This window comes from Eleutherodactylus coqui, chromosome 13 (assembly GCF_035609145.1).
Source record: "Eleutherodactylus coqui strain aEleCoq1 chromosome 13, aEleCoq1.hap1, whole genome shotgun sequence".
Taxonomy (NCBI): Eukaryota; Metazoa; Chordata; class Amphibia; order Anura; family Eleutherodactylidae; genus Eleutherodactylus; species Eleutherodactylus coqui.
The window spans coordinates 86,186,115-86,207,496 of NC_089849.1; the positions used below are offsets into that span (position 1 = coordinate 86,186,115).

The 21,382-nt window shown below is 44.4% G+C and overlaps 1 protein-coding gene across 2 annotated transcripts in view; it reads right to left on the reverse strand.

Moving 5' to 3' along the window:
- FTSJ3 (FtsJ RNA 2'-O-methyltransferase 3) overlaps positions 1-21,050 on the reverse strand; it is a 34,782-nt gene extending 13,732 nt beyond the window's left edge. The window contains exons 1-13 of one of the 2 annotated variants that reach the window (XM_066587972.1): positions 20,983-21,050; positions 18,773-18,867; positions 18,567-18,672; positions 15,509-15,555; positions 14,503-14,582; positions 13,046-13,145; positions 11,534-11,728; positions 7,141-7,256; positions 5,202-5,300; positions 3,738-3,838; positions 3,570-3,656; positions 1,962-2,090; positions 675-810 (exon numbers count right to left, since the gene is read on the reverse strand). In XM_066587972.1, coding sequence (XP_066444069.1) covers positions 675-810; positions 1,962-2,090; positions 3,570-3,656; positions 3,738-3,838; positions 5,202-5,300; positions 7,141-7,256; positions 11,534-11,728; positions 13,046-13,145; positions 14,503-14,582; positions 15,509-15,555; positions 18,567-18,672; positions 18,773-18,839 — 1,263 coding nt within the window. In that variant the 5' untranslated portion in view covers positions 18,840-18,867; positions 20,983-21,050. Of the gene's footprint in view, positions 1-674; positions 811-1,961; positions 2,091-3,569; positions 3,657-3,737; positions 3,839-5,201; positions 5,301-7,140; positions 7,257-11,533; positions 11,729-13,045; positions 13,146-14,502; positions 14,583-15,508; positions 15,556-18,566; positions 18,673-18,772; positions 18,868-20,954 lie in introns of both variants that reach the window. The other variant, XM_066587973.1, reaches the window with a different exon arrangement.
- Positions 21,051-21,382: the final 332 nt, after the last annotated feature.

The window sequence follows — 21,382 nt, forward strand, 5'->3', positions numbered from 1 at the left end:
CCACGTACGGCAAGTATGTGAAACCAGCGACAGCCCAGAGCCCCATATGGGATTTCGAAGGCTCAGCTTTCAGTGTTGTAGTGGAAAGTGCATAACACTATTGTAGAGAATATCAGCTGCATATGAGGCATATCATATTATATCACATTGTAGAGAATATTAGCTGCATATGAGGTATATCATATTATATCACATTGTAGAGAATATCAGCTGCATATGAGGCATATCATATTATACCACATTGTAGAGAATATCAGCTGCATATGAGGTATATCATATTATATCACATTGTAGAGAATATTAGCTGCATATGAGGCATATCATATTATATCACATTGTAGAGAATATCAGCTGCATATGAGGCATATCATATTATACCACATTGTAGAGAATATCAGCTGCATATGAGGTATATCATATTATATCACATTGTAGAGAATATTAGCTGCATATGAGGCATATCATATTATATCACATTGTAGAGAATATCAGCTGCATATGAGGTATATCATATTATATCACATTGTAGTGTATATCAGCTGCCGATGTTATGGTCCGTGGATCTACAGCTGCCAGCCTTATCCAAGAGAACGCAGAACAAATAAGAATAATACACACTTGATTGTATATCCCTTCAACACACGGCCAATGTTCTTTCACCAGTAGTTGCCTACCTGATTCTTGCCTACTGTCTTGAGGGAAAACATGCCAGTGTCTCCATCATCAGCAATAGAAACCCCAGGAAGATCCATCTTCAGTTCCATCCTTAATCGCTGACGGCGCTGGACTTTCAGCAACTGTTTTTTTTTCCTAACAAATAAAAAAAGGGTATTTTTAAGTTTCTTTTCACACCAGGTGGGAGCCCCCTGTCAGAGAGGTGGGAGCCCCCCTGTCAGAGAGGTGGGAGCCCCCCTGTCAGAGAGGTGGGAGCCCCCCTGTCAGAGAGGTGGGAGCCCCCCTGTCAGAGAGGTGGGAGCCCCCCTGTCAGAGAGGTGGGAGCCCCCCTGTCAGAGAGGTGGGAGCCCCCCTGTCAGAGAGGTAGGAGCCCCTCTGTCAGAGAGGTAGGAGCCCCCCTGTCAGAGATGTAGGAGCCCCCTGTCAGAGATATACCTCTAGCTTATTTCACGACACACTTGAAATAGAAAAACTTATTTTCTGTTCTTCAGGATGCCTCTGTAGTGCGGTTGACTGTGCTTTTCTATGTAGCTGAGAAAACCGGTTTTGTGTTACTTACTGTAAAATCCATTTTTCGTCACATTTATTGGGGGACATAGCAAGACCTTGGGGTATAACTGCTGCCACTAGGAGGCGGCACTAAGAACTAAAAGTTGTTAATTCCTCCCACCAGCTATACCCCTCTTGCAGACACCAAGCTAAATCGGTTTGTAGACGAGCAGTAGGAGAAACCAAACTAGCAAACATCGATTAACAAGATCGTAAGAAGAAATGAATGGTGCCGTGTAAGGATGAGCAAGGAAGGAGGATTCCCGCTGGAGAAAAATCATACTCAGCAAAGTCAAGACAACTGGGTGGGTTCTATGTCCCCCAATGAACGTGGTGAGATATGGAATTCACAGTAAGTTACGAAGATCCTGTTTTCTTGTCCGAGTCAGTGGGGGACACAGCTGACATCAGGACATTCCAAAGTCCAAGGGGTGGGAAAAGAAAAAGGAGAGTGTGGATGACATGCTGTTACATGTGGATGGAATAACTGGGAAGGCCTGGCAGAGGATGCAAGGAAATGCATCTTGTAATACTTAGAAAGAGGTGTCAGACTGGGAAAAAAGGCTTCCCACTGGGAAAGCCAAAAGGCTGAGCTGAACGGCCCCTTCAATCAGCTGATCGGTGGGATGCCGAGAGTCCGACCCTCACTGATCTGACGACAGGCCATCAATTTGAAAAGGCTGAAGAGTCCCTTTAATGTAAACAGAAATATACAGAAGTAAGGAAATACTACTGACCTTTTCAGTGTTGCCAGCTCTTCAGCCTTCAGTTCTGCTAACTTCTGTTCCAGTTTCTCCTCCTCATCCTCCTCCGCATTCTCTTCAGCATTCTCTTCACCCTCACTCTCCTCCTCATCAGAACTAAGACTGCAATGAATTCAAACACACGGATGAGCGACGGGTCTCTTTAAATATATCTTTGTGTACGTCGCAGAAACAACTGAGGGGTGATCATCCGGGGGGCTTCATGTAAATGTCCCCCACCACATACAGTGCAATTCATCTTAGTGTGAGATCAACATACCACAATCACTAGCCAGCTAGTCAACTAATAGCTTCACAATCTTATGATGCCTGTAAGACGCTTAACCCCTTAAAGACCAGAGTGTTTTGGTTCTAAAAGAACCAGCACTTTTTACTCATCTTACCCATGTGTTGGTATTACGCCCCCCCCTCCCTTTTTTTTCTCCGCTGGCCTGCCAAAATGACTTTTGCTGTGTTTTTTTCCAATCACATTTAGGACTATGACTTAAAACCTTGTTTTTCACTGACATTTGTTTCCTTTTCCTCATTTTTGGTAGAGGTAATGTGTAAAAGAAAAAAAAAAGTTTTAAGTTTATAGTTCTTTATTTTTAAAATGATTACATTATTGTTAAAATAAAAGTACAAGAATGGATTTTGTCTCAGATATTTTGATGTATATTTTGTATAATCTTGGATTACAGGGTGGATATGTCGACGGTTTAGGTTGGTGGCTGTGATGTTTTTTTTGGTTTTTTTTTAAACATCTATATCCCCATGATGTTATACAAGATCTCTCAGGACATTCACACTATTTTTTTTTTTATTTCACACATCGGCCTAGTGTGACAGTAGTCCCTGTCAGAGCTGGTCAGGGGGCTGATAAGCCCTTGGAGATCTGAAATGCCGGGGGTCACCGGCAATCACGTCAGGTCCCATGCAGGAAATGGCAGTGCCGCATCTCACAGTCTCTACATAACACTCACTGAGCCTGTAAAAACCACTTCAGTCTTTTCCTTCAGGTCCTCGGCTGTGCCTAACAGCTATATTGCAGGAGCTTTAATCCCGCACCATATATTTACTATCGGCTGAGATTAAATCCCAGGATCATATATTTATGGCGTTTGGTCCTTAATGGGTTAAATTTAATATACACCTTTTACCAACATATCATTTTTAGGGTCCAACATTCTGTGGTGATTAAGTTAATAAAATATTTTTATAGCAGTCAGATCTCTTTCCGATACTGAACTCGGAATCTTCATCACATACAGTTCTAGCTGCCTGCAGTCACCATTAGAAGGAACTCAGAAGTTGACACCATACAGTATTAGCATGGAGTTCAATATATGAACAGTCTGCAGGAAGCTCTCTAATGCCGGCTGCATGCAGGCACAATTCTATATACTCTATAGAGGTGAATTGGAACTCTATCGGTTAACGGATGCCCCAAAACATAGATTAATAAATGAATCCTCATCAGAGTAATGCGGACCCGTTCATAGGAAACCTGGGATAAAGCTGGACTTTAACACCAGTTCTCATTCATGGAAAGAAGGCAGAAGTTTGTAAAACCTAAAGCTTGAGAGGTTAGGGAGGTCTCACCTTATTTCTTGTGTCGCGCCTTTGGATTCTTCTTTCAGTTTCTTTGCGACATGTTTACGCAGTTTAGATCTCCAGTTCAAGAGCGACCTGAAGGATTAAAGATGATTGTTCAGCAGGACAGAAAAGCACCAAGACTGTCAGTGATACAAAGACCACCGGACAGCATACCTCAGCTCTTTGCGTCCCAAGACTTTGATATCTTTGCAGCATTCCTTGATATCGTTGGTGGTAGCCGGGTGTTTCTCCAAATCTTGGTCGTCTATGATAAGCTAAAAGGAAAAAATAACACAAGTGTATCCATTATGAAGTATTCCGACAAACGGGACCCCAAGTATTGGAAGAATGTGGATCTCACCACCCTTCACAACAAGAGGGTGGAGAATGGTCACGCTCTACTGTAGTCTACAAGAGTTAAAGCAACAGTCACATGCCAGGGCTCAGCAGTGTCTGCAGCTCGTACTAATCGCTTTACACACCGAGCCAATTAACGGTATCATCCGTGTACACAGGCTATGGCTAAAGCGAAGGGAGGGAGATACATTCCAAGCTAAAATAGGGGTTTTCTTATGCCACTACAGCGACGTCACACATTAGACATATGCAATATTGTTCTACATGCAAGAACGAGGGGATTAATTTGTGGGGTAAATAGCATTAAGAAAAACTGTGTGTAGTATAAAAATAAAAACTTATCCCGCGCCTTAGCTGGAGACTAATCTTTTTTTATTTTTAAAAGATAAAATAAACTTAAGAAAAACTGTATTTGTTCCTATTTTTAGCCATTTTTCACTAAAAGAGCTACAAAATGACTTAATATCCACTCCAATTTTAAATAGGGAAGCCCTGTAGGTCATAAAAACATTTTTGGGTAGACTAGGATGCAAAAAAGGAAAAAGAAAAAAAAAATTAACCTTTAGAACCAAGAGGTAAAATTTTGCTCAGGGCACGAAAGCCTAAAACAGCCCAGGTCATGAAAGGGTTAACCTTTAAAGGGCTTCTGTCATCCGGTTCAATGACATGCAGCACACACCAGGGACAGGGGAAGCCTCTTGTCCCAGTGGTTGTTTCATTCTGAAATGCCATGACGTTTCAGAATACATACACTTTAATGTTCAACTCGAAGCTGAGCTCCTAGTCACGGGGATGGGCCGCGCCGGCCTCTCCTCACCCACTATATGAAGATTGACAGCTTTCTCCCCATACACAAGAGGTAAGAGAGCTGGCACTCTGCATGCAGCAGCCTGTCCGCCACTAGAAGCTTAGATCCGTGTCAAACTCCAACATGTATTAATTCTGAAATGCTGCTGCGTCTCAGAATGAAACATGTACAAGGAAAACAGGCATCCCTGTCCGGGGTTCACATCCATGTGGTTCAGGCAGCGTGAACCTGATGACTGATTCCCTTTAATGGAGGGAGCAGTGTGTAGACACAGCCGCCTCTCATGTGCTTTGTGGATGACCTACAGTCTGCAGATAGGTAATGATTCTATATGTGGACAAAGCAGAAGCAGCTGACAGTCTCCAGCGCCGGATAGGTGTATAACATGTGTTCATGGGAAATCAAGGATGTGATAATCCGTTACATGGTTTGATTTCTCCGGCCCTTGCTATTCTATACCTTTGTATACATACCTCACTGATCTTAGATAGAAAGTCCACAGGATTTTGAGCCTTCAGGAATTCAACCAATAATGCTCGTTGGTAGACAGGACCTTCTTCATATCCTTCTGCCTACGGAAGACACAATAATAGGGAGTGAAATCCATTCCTCATTCCACAGATCAGTATCTCACATTCAGAAAAAAAGATGATAGACAATCCACAACACTTGATGATCCCCAACATCTTAGTACACAGCAATAGAATGGCTTTTGTTACTCAACGGTAAAACTTTTTTCTCAAGACACAGAAGACCGTAGAAATAGGCCACTGCCACTAGGAGGCAGCCACCAAGCCAAGAGTGTTAGCTCCTCCTACACAGGCTATACCCGACCTATATACACGGAGCTAATCAGTTTGTACATGAGCAGTTGGGGCAACTGGGAGGGGAAGGGCAGTAATTTGGCTGCATGACATTCACAGTAGTTGCGTAGCAATGTACAACTTGGCACAACCTAATACAGAAGGCTGGACTATAATGCTGCAAGATGTTCCGAATCAGTATTTTTGGGTCACAGGAGAGGAACCATGGAACTAGTTGTGTGGAGACAGCTTATTAGCACCAGCAGAATATAATACCATCTAAAACATTGGACACTCACACGGTACCTTACACAGGGTACAAAAAGGAAATGAAGGACAGAGAAGGCCCACACAGTACTGGCATAGGAGGGAGAGGGGAAAGATCTACCGTATATACTCGAGTATAAGCCGAGTCAATAAGTTTTACCACAAAAAAAAAACTGGTAAAACTTATTGACTCGAGTATATACGAGGTAAAGAAAAAAATGCAATACTCCCCTCCCAGCCGGCGTCGGTGTCCCCGGTGCGATGGTCTTCCCGGCGGTGCGGCAAGCTGCTTGAGAATTCTCCCCGCTGTCATCTCCCTGCTCGGCTTTAAATTCCCCCGCCGTCAGCGCTGTGTAAGTAAGTGCTGTTATTGGGTAGAGCGCCAGCCTATCACAGCTGGCGGTCGATAAACCAATCACAGCCATTCAGTGATGTCATTCAGCGAATGGCTGTCAATGATTGAGCACCGTCTGTGATTGGCTGGCACTCAATCCAATCACAGCGCTTACCTACACAGCGCTGTGGGCGGGGGAATTCAAAGCTGAGCAGGGAGATGACAGCGGGGAGACGTCTCAAGTAGCTTGCCGCACCGCCGGGGAGACCGTCGGGCCGTTGAGTATTGCGGGTTTTTTGTTGTTGTTTTTTTTTTAACTTCACTCGAGCATAAGCCGAGGGGTTTTTTTTCAGCATAAAAAAAAATGTGCTGAAAAACTAGGCTTATACTTGAGTATATATGGCACCTTCATCTCTCCAAACAAGTGCAACCCAGAGGCCCACATTGGAGCCAAAGCCTAAATTAGAGGCCGTGGCCAGACCACGTGGTTGCACATCACTCGGAGGAAAGGAAAAGTAAGAGTGGAGAGCAGCCAATTAGGCTGCAATGAACGTGGATGTAAATCTGATGCCGCAGCCACGCCATGCATAGATTACTGAATGGAGGGGTGGAGCAGGGCGGAGGGCTGCCCAGTGAGCAGTAGCAGACACGGCTTAAATTTGATGGCGCTATTGGACCTTGTACGGTTACCAAAATCTAGGGCTGGTGGCAGACTATCAGACTTCCACAATTGGGGACAGGTGGGGGATTAAATTTGTAGAAGTTGCCAGGCCAATGACACAAACAAGAACGTATGTTGTGGGTACGTCTCCCTCTGGTTCTTTGTACCACACCGGGAAGGGAAAGAAGACTAGATTACCAGAGATATGCGAATAAACACACTACGGCCAGTTTTATAGAATGTCACGACCTAAAAGAATATTATTGGAATGTTGAAGGAAACTTGGGAAGCTCCTACAAAAGGTACCATACAGAATACAAGCACAGATCAGACAGCAAGGAAAATACCTTGGGCTTCTTACTGGACACTAACTGAGACACAGTTTGAACAGGGTTTTCCACGTTCTTGAATGCAAATTTGGGATCAAAGAATCGACTGTCGATTTTATCAGGAGCAAGGTATCCTGGGAAATAAGACAATCAGGAATTACAACAATCATCAGTAGTGGAGGAGCAAAGCAATGAGCTCAGCGCTAAGGCCTTATACACACACAGGGCTCTCATGTGAAAGTCTGAACAGAATCCGTATGTATTCAGTGGTGAAATCTGCAATCTTTTAACCCTTTCCAATCCAATTTGTATCCTGGTTTTCCTAAGGGGCTTACTCTTTTTCTGCCGTTATACAATGGCGCTATCTGCTGGCTAAAGCCAGTACTGCATGAGGTGACACGTTGGATAGGCTCCGACAGCAGAGAGGCTGGCAATATGCAGTAAGAGAACCCCGACGGACGTCTTCCAACATCGGAGCTGTACAGCCTTAAATCATAATGTCTTTAGATGTCAGACAGTGGATTGGAAAGGGTTAAAAACCTGATTACATGTTATGGCACCAATCTGGCATCTTCATCAGGTGTAAACTCACCTAATTGCTGCGAATTGGAAATCTGCGCGTTAAATAAAGAAAAACCGCCTTAACCCCTTGAGTGGCAGGTTTCCTACCACCCTGTCGTGCCCACCAGGGCAGGTTTTTTAAAATGGTCTAATCATTGAATTTCAACTAGTTTTGCAGTTGCGTCTCAAGAGCCATAACTTTTTCATTTTTCCATTGACATGGCCATATGAGGGCTTGTTTTTTGCGGGACAAGTTGTGATTTTTTAAACAGGGGGGAGGAAAAAAAGAAATGGGGAAAAAAGAAAAAAAGGGGCCATGTCATTAAGGGGTTAAATAATGTATTAACTTCCTTCTCTGGGTCATTACGACGCACACGGATACCACATGCGTGATTGTATTTTTGATTTTTTACAAAGTAAAGGGAGACAAGTGTTTTTTAATTTTTTTAGTAATTTTTTTTTTTTTTGTCCCTTTAGGGGACTTCCACAGGGACCCATCAGGACCCCTGATCACATTCCGGGGGTCCGATGGTGACAGCCCTTTTCATGCTGCAGTGACAACCCTTTACATGCTGCAGTCACATAGACTGCAGCATGTAAAGGGTTAACACAGCAGAGATCGGAGGTTTTCTCTGATCTCTGCTGTAAGAGCAGGTACCTAGGTGTCCTCTGACAGCCAAGCACCAAGCTCTCCCTGCCACAGAGACCATCGGCTTGCTTCTGACAAGCCGATGGTCTCTATGGCAACTTGTAAACAAAGCAGGACATTGCCGACATGTCGGCAATATCTTCTGCTGGTTTTTCAAAGCCCTTGCACTGCTCTATATGGGTCTGTGCAGGCAGAGCACACTGTCACAGCTTGTGGCATTGTGCTCTGCAGCTCCCATAGTGATACATAGCCCGGAAATCTTCCGGGCTATGTTGCTATGAGCAGTGGAGCTCGTCCCCGGAAAATTTCCGGGCGTGCCACTCAAGGGGTTAAAGGGCTACTCTAGTGAAAACACATTTTTCCATGCGTGCTCCCCTTACCCGATTGCCTGTCACACTCTGGGGGTCTCCTCATGCTGTGTAGCCCCCTTTCTGATGCTGATCAGACACCAACTTGAGGCTGAGATTTTTTTACTTTCACATCTATCCCATAATGCATCCTCACAGCATTAATTAGCTAAGGTTATACCATTCTGCCTGTAGAGTGAAAGTTTAATTATCATTACCTTCTATAGTGACCTAAGTAAGCTACAGACCATAAAGCCCCATTTACACGTAATGATTGTCGTTTGAACGAACCATTTAACGCCTTTTAGGCTTTCAAAGGCTGAGCGTTTACACCTAAAAGATACTCATTTCCAATCCTTGCCATTTCCCTCATTAGCTAGGTAAGCACTGTATATGTTGTTTGCTCCGGTGGGCGTATGTTTATGCAAGGAATCTCTGGCCTGGAGGTTTTTAATTAGTGCGAAGAAAAGCCATTGTCTTCTGCCGCATAAGTCATTGTGTTTAGCTGGGCAAACAATCACCCATCCCCTCAAGTCGTTTGAATGACTGAACAAATGCCATTTAACCCCTTAGTGACGGAGCTTTTTTGCTTTTTTCCATTTTTGTTTTTTCCTCCTCCCTTTTAAAAAAATCGTAGCTCCTTTATTTATCCATCGACGTCGCTGTATGAGGGCTTGTTTTTTGCGGGACGAATTGTATTTTTCAATGGCACTATTTAATGTACCATATAATGTACTGAAAAACTTTTAAAAAATTCTTAGCGGAGAGAAATGGAAAAAAAAACGACATTCCACCATCTTTCGGTGCGTCCTGTTTCTACGGCGCACAAACTGCAACAAAAACGACCTGATATTTTTATTCTATGGGTCAGTATGATTACTAGGATATCAAACTTATATAGTTTTTTTTTTTTTTGCTGTAGTACTTTAATTTTTTTTTTTAACATATTTAATTTTTTTCAATTATTTTCTGCGGTCATTTTGTGTGCGCAATAACGTTTTTATTTTTCTGTCGACGTAGTTGTGCAAGGGCTCAATTTTTGCAGGATGTCCTGTAGTTTCCAATAGTATCAATTTGGAATACATACAACGTTTTGATAGCTTTTTATTGCATTTTTTCTAGGAGACAGGGTAACTAAAAAAGTGTATTTCTGGCGCTCTTTATTTTTTTTTCGGACGACGTTCACCTTGCAGGAAAAATAATGCGCTACTTTGATAGATCGGACTTTTACGGACGCGGCGATATCAAATACATATTTTTATTTTATGATTTAGATTTTTTAATAATGGATATGGCAAAAGGGGGGTGATTTAAACTTTTATAACTTTTTTTTTTTACAATTTAAAAAACTTGATACTTTGAAGTCCCCCTGGGGGACTTTAACATGTGATGCTTTGATCGCTCCTGCAGTATGACGTAATGCTATAGCATTACGTCATACTGCTTTTTTACAGGCAGTCTATCAAGCCACCCTGTGTGGATGGCTTGATAGGCAGTCTGCTCAGGCAGCCCTGGGGCCATTCATTAGGCCCCCGGCTGCCATGACACCTGCACGGCTCCCCCGATCTCACCGCGGGGGGGGGGGGGGGGGGGCCGTGCGGGACCCTCAAACAGCGTTCGGGGGATTTAAATGCCGCTGTCAAAATTGACAGCGGCATTTAAAGGGTTAATAGCCGCGATCGGCCGAACGCGGCTATTGCCCACGGGTGTCAGCTGTAATAAACAGCTGACGCCCGCGCTGTATGGAGGGAGTTAGCGGCGCTACCTCCCTCCATACACGTCCTGCAACAGCAGGACGTAGTTTTACGATAGCGCCGTCACTAAGGGGTTAAACGTAACGACAAGCGGACGAACTAACGACTATTTTTATGCCGGCTGAAACTCAGCGATAAATGTCAAGTGAATGAGTAATGCACGATGGCTTCGCTCAAATTAGCTCGTTTCAACGAAATTTTGAGCAATAATTGTTGCGTGTAAATGAGCCTTTAGTATACAGTCAAGAGGAAGAGTTGTGATCTCCTCTATTACAACTGTGTGATCATCATTAGTGACTGTGATAGGACTGCCTATAGCCTCCTGTAAGTTGTTTCAGTGGTAGATCCATGTAACAGCATCAAACAGACTGAGAATCTGACTAGAAACTGAACACATAACCCCAAGTAGATCTGAGCTGGTCAGAATTGAGATCACATGACCATCTGATGATTCAGAAAGAAAGAATTAACTCAGATAACCCTAGTTCACTTAAACATACTAGGGGGGGGGGGGGGGGGGGATAGCTACATAATGAGTTTTTTTTCTTAAATCACAGGAGTGTCCCTTTCTCAGTAGTTAAACATGCAGATTTTTCTTGAAACCTGCAATGGATTTTACTGTGACAGATTTCTGTTGTGTGAACCTGCTCTAAGGTGCTAATCACAGTATAGATTATTCTCTTCAGGACTCTGGAGATCTGACAGCAAGTATAAAGTGGTCTACAGATCTATTCTTGCTGTTCAAATACCAGATAAGGGAGATGAAATAATACCTCTACAGCGCCACCTATTGGAAGGCAGCATTCCTTCAGGCTAAAGTCAAACTCTTTATACAAGCCTTGTAACAATGATTGGGACTTAAAAGCAAAGCCAGACTCCATGAGACACTGCTCTGCGACTTTCGCTCCCCGCCACTCATCATTTGGTGCCCCAGGTGATTAGCAATGCCCCAGATTATTTAGCTAAAAGTTATACGCAAGAATATTCTCAGACCATCAATCATGCCTAAAAGAATATTGCAAAATTCTAATTTGCCCCAAAGTGTTACTAATATTGTATCCACCAGTGTGTAACGTAAAGCCCATCTACACACGACTTACCTTGACACACGACGAAGATCTCGGCACTCTCACTGCGGGACGCCTGGGGTTTTGTTGAATTCACTTTCTTGAAAAAGTTTTTCAGGATCCAAAGTAAAGACTGATAATCAGCAGAGCGGAAAACCTTCGTAATAAACCAGCCGCCTCTTGCAAGACAATCACAGGCAAGCCGCAATGCCATCAGAGACAAATGAACTGCAAGACAAGAAGACACAAGGTCACAAACTAACCATACTAGCCGCAGCAACACAGAATATATAGGAAGCTTCTTAAAGGGCCAACCAGTGATACTTTACTCAGAACACCCAATTACAGGAGGCAGTGGGCAGTATCAAAGGGGTTTGATCTCTATGCAGAGCACCTTCATTGTGGACGTCAGCAGTGGTCTGAGATTATAGAGGTCACTAAAGTGATCTGTACTTAGGATTGGAATGCCCCACTAAATTGCTGGAATCCTTGGGCTAGGGTCACACAGGGCGGATTTGTTGCGGTTTTTCCGTTGCGGTTTTGACGCAGAACTGCTTCTGCGGCAAAACCGCTTCAAAGGTTAATTTGGGCTTACGAATTTTGCTGCGATTTTCGTGCAGAAAAATCCGCAAGCGTTTTTTTTCCGCAGCGCTTTTTTCCTTTTGTCGCGTATTTGGTGCGGTTTTGGCTGCGTCCATAGAGGTCTATGGACAAAAAAGCGCTGCGGAAAAGACCAAAGAATGAACATGCTGCATCTTTTAAAACCGCGCCGCAGTTGCATTTCTGCACTGCGGCTGTGCGGAAAAAATCCGTCCTGTGAGAACAGCTTTTTGGCAAATCTCATTTGTGCTGCATTGCACTGCAAACGCAGCGGTTTTGCCGCAGTGCGGATATGCAACGGCAATCCGCGGCAAATCCGCCCTGTGTGACCCCAGCCTTGTAGTTATACGATATGAATGCACTGTAGGACTGCCGGTGCCGATACCAATCAACTGGGGTTTACCGATAATCACAAGACCTGCATAGGTCAACATATAACCCGCCCAGAGACAGCGGGGCGGCTGCAGAGAATTCATGTACCTGGCTTAGTGTAGCAATCCTAATATATACAGGGAGCACACTTGGCGGAGCCCCGCAATCTGACCACCTACGTGGTTTACGGTAGACACCAGAACTACTTAAAAGGTATTGCAGGAAACTACAAAAACAGTTCAGATTTATTTTTTTTTTACCAGAAACAGTAGGGACAGCGCTGATCTCACACAACCCCTTTAACGAAGTTTGTCATTGGGGCAGGCACAGTATTTCAGAATTGATGGTGCGAGCTATTTTCCGACAGACTTGCTGACTGCATCCACTATCACATGGATCAGTCATTCTGGTTTGGAAAACCTTGCCTAGATGCTTTCTTGTAGCGGCAGCTTTGCAGCTCTACAGAGGAAGGGACACTTGGTACTAATATGTGCGCCAGCTGGGATCCAATACCCCCAGTTACACCCCTACATACAGGCAGGTTCAATAGATAGCTGGTGCACCAAACCCAACCTTGTGAAAATGCATCATGGATCCAGTTAGCTCCCACATTTGGCGCTCCGTCATTCAGAACCACATCTGCCTTCCACGTCTGCAGCTGCTTCTTCAACACCTTTAGAAGTAGAGAAGAAAAACAAACAAAAAAAGAACTAATGACATTTTATGCAAAGTGATTGTAAATATGCTGGAAAGGGACCATGACTGAAGAACCGCATTCCAGTCCCATGATAGGAAACACATTGGGGGTGGAGGGGGGAGGGATTTTAAACTTCTCACGTCACCCATCTTAACACCTCACAGTGAACGTCTTGTTAAAAAATAACCCCATTAGTATCAACGATCTAATAAATGTAGCAGTCTTCATTTACATCAATATAGTGTAAAAAGCATAGACTAGAAGTCAAAGCCGCGACAGAACAGATACAGTAGCAGAGATTTAAAGGCGTAATCGCACCAAAATCATTTACCACCGATCCACAGCATGGGCGATTAGTGTATGATCATTGGAGGTCCAACCGCTGGAACCCCCAGGGATCCACAGCATGGCAGACCCTGAGCCCCTCTTAGTAAATGTCCAATTGAAGTAAAAGTAGAGGTGGTCAAGCATGCAGACTGTGGTTCCATTCACTCAGGGTTCTTGGGGTACCCCAATCTCGTGATCCCTGGGGGTCCCAGCAGTCAGAGCCCCAGTGATCATATACTTCTTGCCCATTCTGTAAGCAGGTGATAATGGACTTGTCCCATCTTGCCTAGGATTTCATGACATTTAGAGATTTACTTTACAGCTGCTACATTGACTTCTATGACAGATGGTTCTAAGCATGCTCTGTGATCTCTGCAAAAGCCACTATGCAGGAAGGGGGGAGGAGGTGCGCTGTGACCAGCACTTATTGTGTATGGTGAATCCTGTGTCATCTATACATAGCTGTCACTTTTTATTGTAATCCTGTCTATAGTGATAAGGAGAGATCTGCTGAAAAGTTCTCTACAGAACAGGAAGCGTCAGCCTATTTTAAGGCTTAGCGGTCAGTGTGAAAACTGCAGGACCTCTGCCATTACAAATATCCGTTTCTGCAGGTACATTTGAACCACTACATGTTAAGTGGTAGTAAAGGTTCAGGCTTAACATGACTTTTGGAAAAAAAAGAGAAAGAGCAATTTACAACAAGAACGATCGACCGAGCTTCTTATGTTACATATGGTTTCTATATTGCTTAGATATGCCACAATGACCACAGTCTAGACAAAAGGGACCATGCAGCCAGTGCCACTCGGGACCTGCAGTTGCAATAGACCCAATTTACTTCAGAGATCAGTGCATGTGGGGAGAACCCCTTTAAAAACATGATAATGTATTTTGATAGGCTTTCATCACATACATTGTATACAGCTAGAAATAAGTTTCCATGAACTTTAACCCCTTTTTAAGTCAAAGCCTGTGGGGGTGGGGGGTGCATCACCGGCATTACCTGTCTGCAGGACTCGCTGGTTATATCGTCCTGTATAGTTACAACATTAGGGATTGGTTTAATTGCCACGAGATCAACTCCTACAAAAAGAGAATTAAGATAATGGGTAAAAAGAAAAAAAAGAAAAAAACACATTTCAGATTATTCCTTTAAAAAAAATAAAAGAAAAAAAATAGGGAAGATAATACAATATAATATAATACTCGTGTGCTTCGGTCTGACCAGCAGAAACATTCACATCTGTTAGAATTAATGGGGCATTTATTGCAATGTATTAATACCTAAAGTGGAAGGACGCCAACACTGCTCTCACATGAGCGAATTAAAGGGATTGTGTGGTTTCAAATTAAACATTTTTTAACAACTGGGCCTCATGGGACGCAGCTGACCGCTTCCACTGTCCTGTCCCTTGCTGGCAGAAGTCAAGTGACTGCTGAGGCCAATCATGATCCTGAACTCCTGGCATCATGGCGCCCAGGATGTGAGCGCTGATGCCAAGACTTCAGGAAACGTACAGTCTCTAATTGGCCTCAGCAGTCACCAGACTTTCGGCTGCCCTGTTCCCAGCCGCAGCAGGGAATGGTAGCCGGTCAGCTGTGCCCCAGGAGGACAAGGACAGGCAAGGGTGTGCTTTTTTTCCCCTCAACTTAACTCCTGTCCAGCCTTTAAAAAGGTTTAGCTTGAAACCAGACAGCCCCTTTAAAAACGCATTTTTGTGAGTCTACTGCCCTTAATTGGGGTTTTAGACTCGCGGCTAGGTCAGGACACCGGTACGTAACACGGGCGCAAAAACGCACCAGTGTGAAAGAGGGCTTAAGTGCTCTATTATCCATAGTCTGCTTTTATTCGAGTAATACTGCCACTCCTGTACACAGGCCGAGTCTGGTACTGCAGCAGCTGCCATACCAACAGCCCGTGGACAATAGAAGGATTATCCCTAGAATGAAAAGCACACCATTTTTTTTTACTATCAAACCAGAAAGCCTTGTTAACAACTGTCACTTACCTATTATAAGACTGGAGACCGGCATGAACTTTGAGGCGACCTGCAGCCTGGAATAGAAGAAACAACAGGAGTTTCGTTACTCACTTGAAAAATCTTTTTCTCACCGAGTTCATTGGGGGACATCGCTCCCACCCAGGTATCATTTTAGGCTTCTTCTGGATGGGTTCCCTCTTTTTCTTGGTGCTGATTTAACAGGATTGTTTAAACTTTTCCTGTTTACCTTATTTGGTTTTTTCCTACTGTTTGGTACAAATGGATTCGCTCAGAGCTCGCAGGAGCAGCTAACATTTTTTCCACTTAGGCCCAACGTCCACGGGCAGATCTGATTTGCGTAATCCACAAATCAAGCCGCCCATAGGGATAAATGGGCGTCCGCAAATGAAATGATGTAGATTTGATTTGCGGATCTTTCAGTCCGGAAAAAAAGCAGCGTGCTCCATTTCAGTGCAGATCCCCCACGGACAGCTTCTATTGAAGTCAAGGAAGCCATCCAAGCCGCGGCCAACCCTGGACTGAATTGCGGACAGGTCACGGGTTCCGTGGGATAGCAGGAGTTAAAAAAAAAAAATTAAACCAGAGTAATAGCTAGACACTACATAAAGCTCTGAATTTGGAGGTCTTTGGCCCGAAGAAGGACAAGCCTATTAATGTAGGGTCCCATTTAAAGAGGACACTTGTTGGTGGCAGATGGGCTCTCACAATTTGATCAAAATGTGTGCCCAGAACCTCAAAGTTTAAAAGTGGCAAAGGGAACACACACAACAGACATGGGAGAGACTATTACAGGTTGTCGACTGTAAGGTTTGGGAAAATCCTTCACACTGCAGACCCACCTTGTTCATGTACTACATCCATGCTTAGCGTATGATCACACATTGTGAAGTGATCCCGCATGAAGATCTGCATGTGACTTCATTGCAGATTTTGGTGTGGATTTTTGTGCATGGCAATGAATGAAATCCACGAGGAAAGTTTGTTGCTTTTCCGAAACAGATATAGCAGGTCTATTTTCTGCTGCAGATTTTTATTCTTGCTGTAAGTGAAGGGGGTTTGTTAAAACCCCATTCACTTACATGGTTGCAGAATTTCAGTGTGCGTTCTGTAGCTGAAACTACACAGCAAGTCCGCTGTGCGTGAACTCAGTTTTATATACATGTAGCCAAAACTTCCCTAGCAATATCAGCTATTCGTCAGGAGTTTTCAAAAGCTGGAACTACAGCGATCAGCTGCCCAAAAATAAATGACTTTGTAAGACAATCCACACAGGATTATACAGGGGAACAGATTCCTGTTACATACTACAGCAGCCCATACAACTGTGCTTTAGCACCCCCTCCTGCAAGTTTGGGTAAGGCATTAGCAAGCGGACACTTTTTTTCTTATATGTTCCCCTCCCATTCTCAGAGACCCTTGTGTTATTTTTAGTCCCTCCTCTGGTGGGACAGGTGGTGGGCAACTAAAGTCATGTTGTATGTGACAATAAGTTGCTTTGCAGCCTTTTTCCTCTTTTTTTAGATATTGAATCCTTTGTGCATAGTGGGCACTGTCAGAAAACAAACGTTCTCCAGGAAGCTCCCTTTGGGCTGCAGTGCAAAAAAGAAATGTGCACAGGCTAAGGCCTCATGTTCACGGGCATGCGCAGATTACAAGTGCGGAATCCACCTGTGCCCGCAGCCATGGACATTTTCTTAGCTGTACGGATGCGGTGCCGGTCTTCTCCGTCTCGGCTGGAACTTCTTTCTTCTGCACGGCGCGTGCGTGCTGGTGTGCCGGCTGGCATGCATTTAAAAAAAAATTAAAAATCTTGCGCCTTCCCGCGGCACATCCGCAGTGTCAGCTGTGAGTGTGCCGCTGATCAGACGGCTTCCATTGACTTCAATGGAAGCTTTCCATGCGGGAATCTGCAGAAAATGGAGCATGCTGCAATTTTTTCCCCCGTGCGTGTGATCCGCAAATCGGTAAAAACTACATCCGCAGGTATTTAATTACCTGCGGATGCCCAATGTTGTCTATGCGCTGATTGAACTGCACATTGAGCAAGACGCACCCAAAGATGGTGGAATTTAGTTTTTTGCCTTTTCATTGCACTTAGAATTTTTGTAAATGTTTTTCAGTACATTATATGGTACATTAAATTGCACCATTGAAAAATACAACAAGCAGCCCTCATACAGCGATGTTGATGGATAAATAAAAGAGGTATCATTTTTTAAAGGGGGGGGAAGGAAAAAACAAAACTGGAAAAAAAGGCCATGTCCCTAAGGGGTTAAAATGGCTGTCATGATGCAATACCATTCATAGTATGATCAAGAACCAATCACTTCAAAGACGCTGTTATTGGCACTAAGCTTTTAGGACCACGTGGTGCAGCATTTAAATGTTTCTCTCAATAACAAATTTTTTTTATTGGAAGTGCCGAATTCCTTGGGATTTCATGAAGTGCATACTAACTAAGAGTGGGGTCACATCTGCGCCCGGGGTTCCGTTTTCCTGCTCTGTTCTGGTAGAAGGAAAGCGGAATCTCTGTGACTTTTAACGACTCTGTCTCAGGACAGAAACGAACAGTCCCGAATGGACCTCATTGATTATAAATAGGGTTCATTCAGTTTGCGCTCAGCGGCCTGGCTTTTGAACGGAAGAAAAAGCGCTGCATGCATCGGTTCTTCTTTCGGTATTTTCAGCCGGATCTACGGTGGAAACTCTGGCTGGAGGTTTAGAAGCAGATGTGAAGCTACATTTACACATAGCAAAAATCGTTTGTCCAAGCAAACCAATAAACGATGACACAGTTCACTCAGTTTAAACAACAATACATTGTTTATTTTTTTTACTGGATGGTTCGGTTCTCTGTACCAGTGAATAAGGCGGAATGAACGATCGGGGTTTAAACCAAACGATCAGCGAACGAACCAACAAAATTGTTCATCATTGGCTGTGCTCACACCATCATTCAAATTCCAACAATCCAGCAAATTTTTATTTTTAAACGATAATCGTTCTGTGTAGAAGCCCTTTTAGAATAAGGACCAAGGTATTTTACTGCCCCACCATGACTTACCACCCTCCGGGGGCTGCACACAGATCAACGAGCGCTCGGGCCTTCTGCAGGAACTGAAACTTCCTATTAAGCTGAATGAGCTTAAACGCTGATCGAGAGCGGTACCCTGGGGACAGGAGCAGAAGAGTAAGACATGAGGGGTGAGCGGTCATATCACAGGCGTTATGCTCCCCTCCGGAGGCGACAGATGAAGAACAAATTGATACCTGTTTCCTTTGCCAGATGATAAAATTTATCCTTTCGACTCTTTCCTACTTTTCCTTTTTTGCCCATTGTGGAAGCCGGATGTTGGTGGAAAACTCTGGGGGAAAAATAGTAAGATTTAGTTAATAAAAACACATCTGTAAGCAGATACTGTCCTTACCCCAACCCCAAATCTCCACTACAAGTACTTCCATGCCAGTTTGTTACACAAAGAGTGATTTATAATATACCGCAGCATATAAGCCTGGTGAAACGTCATGCTGTGGCACAAGAAGGCGCCACTTTACTTCTCTCTTGTCCATGTGTTTTATGACAGTCGGTGAAGCAAACAAGTAGTGCCACCCAAGATACTCGAGGGCATTGAGCCTTTCCTGGAGACCATATTTATTAATTGCATCCACATTCCTTACTCTTCTAAAGTAAGCACATGTCACATTATACACTCATTTAGCAGTACTTCATGATTTACTACTTTCAAGGCGTTCTCCACTGTGATTGGACACTATACCTTTCTTTGTTCTATTTTGCACTATTAATACAGCTAACACTGGGCTGATCCCCCAGGAAGAGCACAGTGGCAACTTTACACGGTTGATGGTTTTTGTTCTTTCTCCGACAATGATCATTAATTTGGACACGTGAGAGAACTTGGATCCTGCGAGCCTTATTGCTGATTCTAAATTAAAAGCATTACTCCAACAGCTTCTTGCATAGCGATTGAGGGCCTTGGGTCTGTTAGCGCTGTGTACATACCCTGCTGTTCCTGTTGCAGAATTATTGTGGCTGTCATTCGAGAGGGGAGAGGGGGCAGCAGCTGCTATAGGGGAAACAGGGCTAACATTGTTCTAGAAATAGTGTCTGGCACAGATACTGATGGCACAGAAGATGTGAAGGCACTCTGGCTTTCATTATTAGTGAATCATTGCAGTTGGCACTGCTGCTGCTATGGGGATATAGGGCTGCCGCTGTTCTAGAATTATTACAGCTGGCATTGATACATTGGCCCCATTGAAAGCAGTGGGAGAACACCGTAATGCCCTGCTGTGGCTGTGACAGTTGCAGCGGGGGATTCCTTCAGCCCCACAGGGATGCGAGGCTGTCATATTCAGGAGTTTCAACTTGTTCTCAATTGGACCAGTGGCAGCAGCAGCACCAGTCCCATTGAAAACAGTGAACATCGCAAGACTGTTATCGGTCTCACCAGAGTGCTGGAGCCCTGAGGGGATGGATTTTGCAGCAAAATGCACTTTTAAAAAACACACCAAATGGTGCAGGTTTTGATGCAGACTTTCAGCTGCGGCACAGGGAGGTAAACACATGACACTTGGGCTAGGATTGGCAAAGTTATTGTGGCTGGCACTGGGCACGGCTGCTCTTCCACCATCGTTAGAGCTGGCACATATACACAGGGCACAGGGCAGTGTCCAATCTAATGCCCCTGACAGGAATAGTTACAGCCGTGGCTTAGGCTGCTCTCACAGCGGTGTTAGGGTCAGTTCGGGGTCTCCGACTCTCTGCTACGCTTTGTAGGAGAGAAACTGAAAAAAACGGACCCATTTTTTCCACCATTGATCTCAAAAATTAAAACAGCTCTGTTTGCTTCCAATCCATCAGATTTCAGGTTTTTTTGGAGGGTGGAAAAACAGCACTGCAGACCGCGCTATTCTCCCGTCCAAAAAAGAGGAATCGAACGGAACAGAAGCCTTTTTGTGTTTTTAAACCCAATTGAAATCAAATTGGCAAAGAACAGACGTTTTATTTCAGTTTGGCACTGTCACGTCGGCGCCGGATCTTCCGATTGGAGGTTCTGAAGCAGATCTGGCACAAAACACAGCAAGAAATAGCGCAGCATGCAGCACTTTTTCATCTGGAAACCAAACGGACCCCTTTATAGTCAATGGGACCCATCCGGTGCTGGACCGATCCGTTCGGCTGCGGGGATTCCCCAATCCTGCTCTCCGAACAAAGCAGGAAGCCAGATCCCCAATATAGATGTGAAAGCTTTTCTCCCTCCCAAGAAGAGGCAGAGAGGGAACCCCTGAGCTGACCCCCGCAGCTGTGAGAGCGGCCATAGATGCAGTTACTGCTACTCTGTAGGAATACTCTCCATATATACTTGTGGGGCGGTATATACACTGCGCCCGCCGCCTACTTCATGCCCGTACACCGGGGTGCCACACTCACCACTTGTTACCCGCCGGCCCGCACTCACCACAGGTCCGCGACTCTTCTCACTGCTCTGTTGTCACGTGGAGCGCGTCCTGCTGGCAGCGACTTCCGGCGCTTAGACATGACGTCACGCGTCCGGCAGCGTGTGCTGAGTGCTGACTGCAACAGTTCGCCCCCTAGTGGTCATTGCCGGAATGGTTTCGCGATAGTTTTGATCACCTGGCCCCCTGCAGATCCATTTTCATGTCTTCTTCATAGACTAGGTTTTCTATTTGAGCATATGCGGGCATTTAGGCAATATAGAACCAAGGAACTCGACCCGATACCGCGCTTGTAAAGTTGCGATTCAGGATGCGAGTTCGATGCGTTTTTGTTTCACGTGTCGCCTTGCATCTATGTACTTTTAATCTTCACACACGTAAAAAGTGTTTCCGATACTTTTG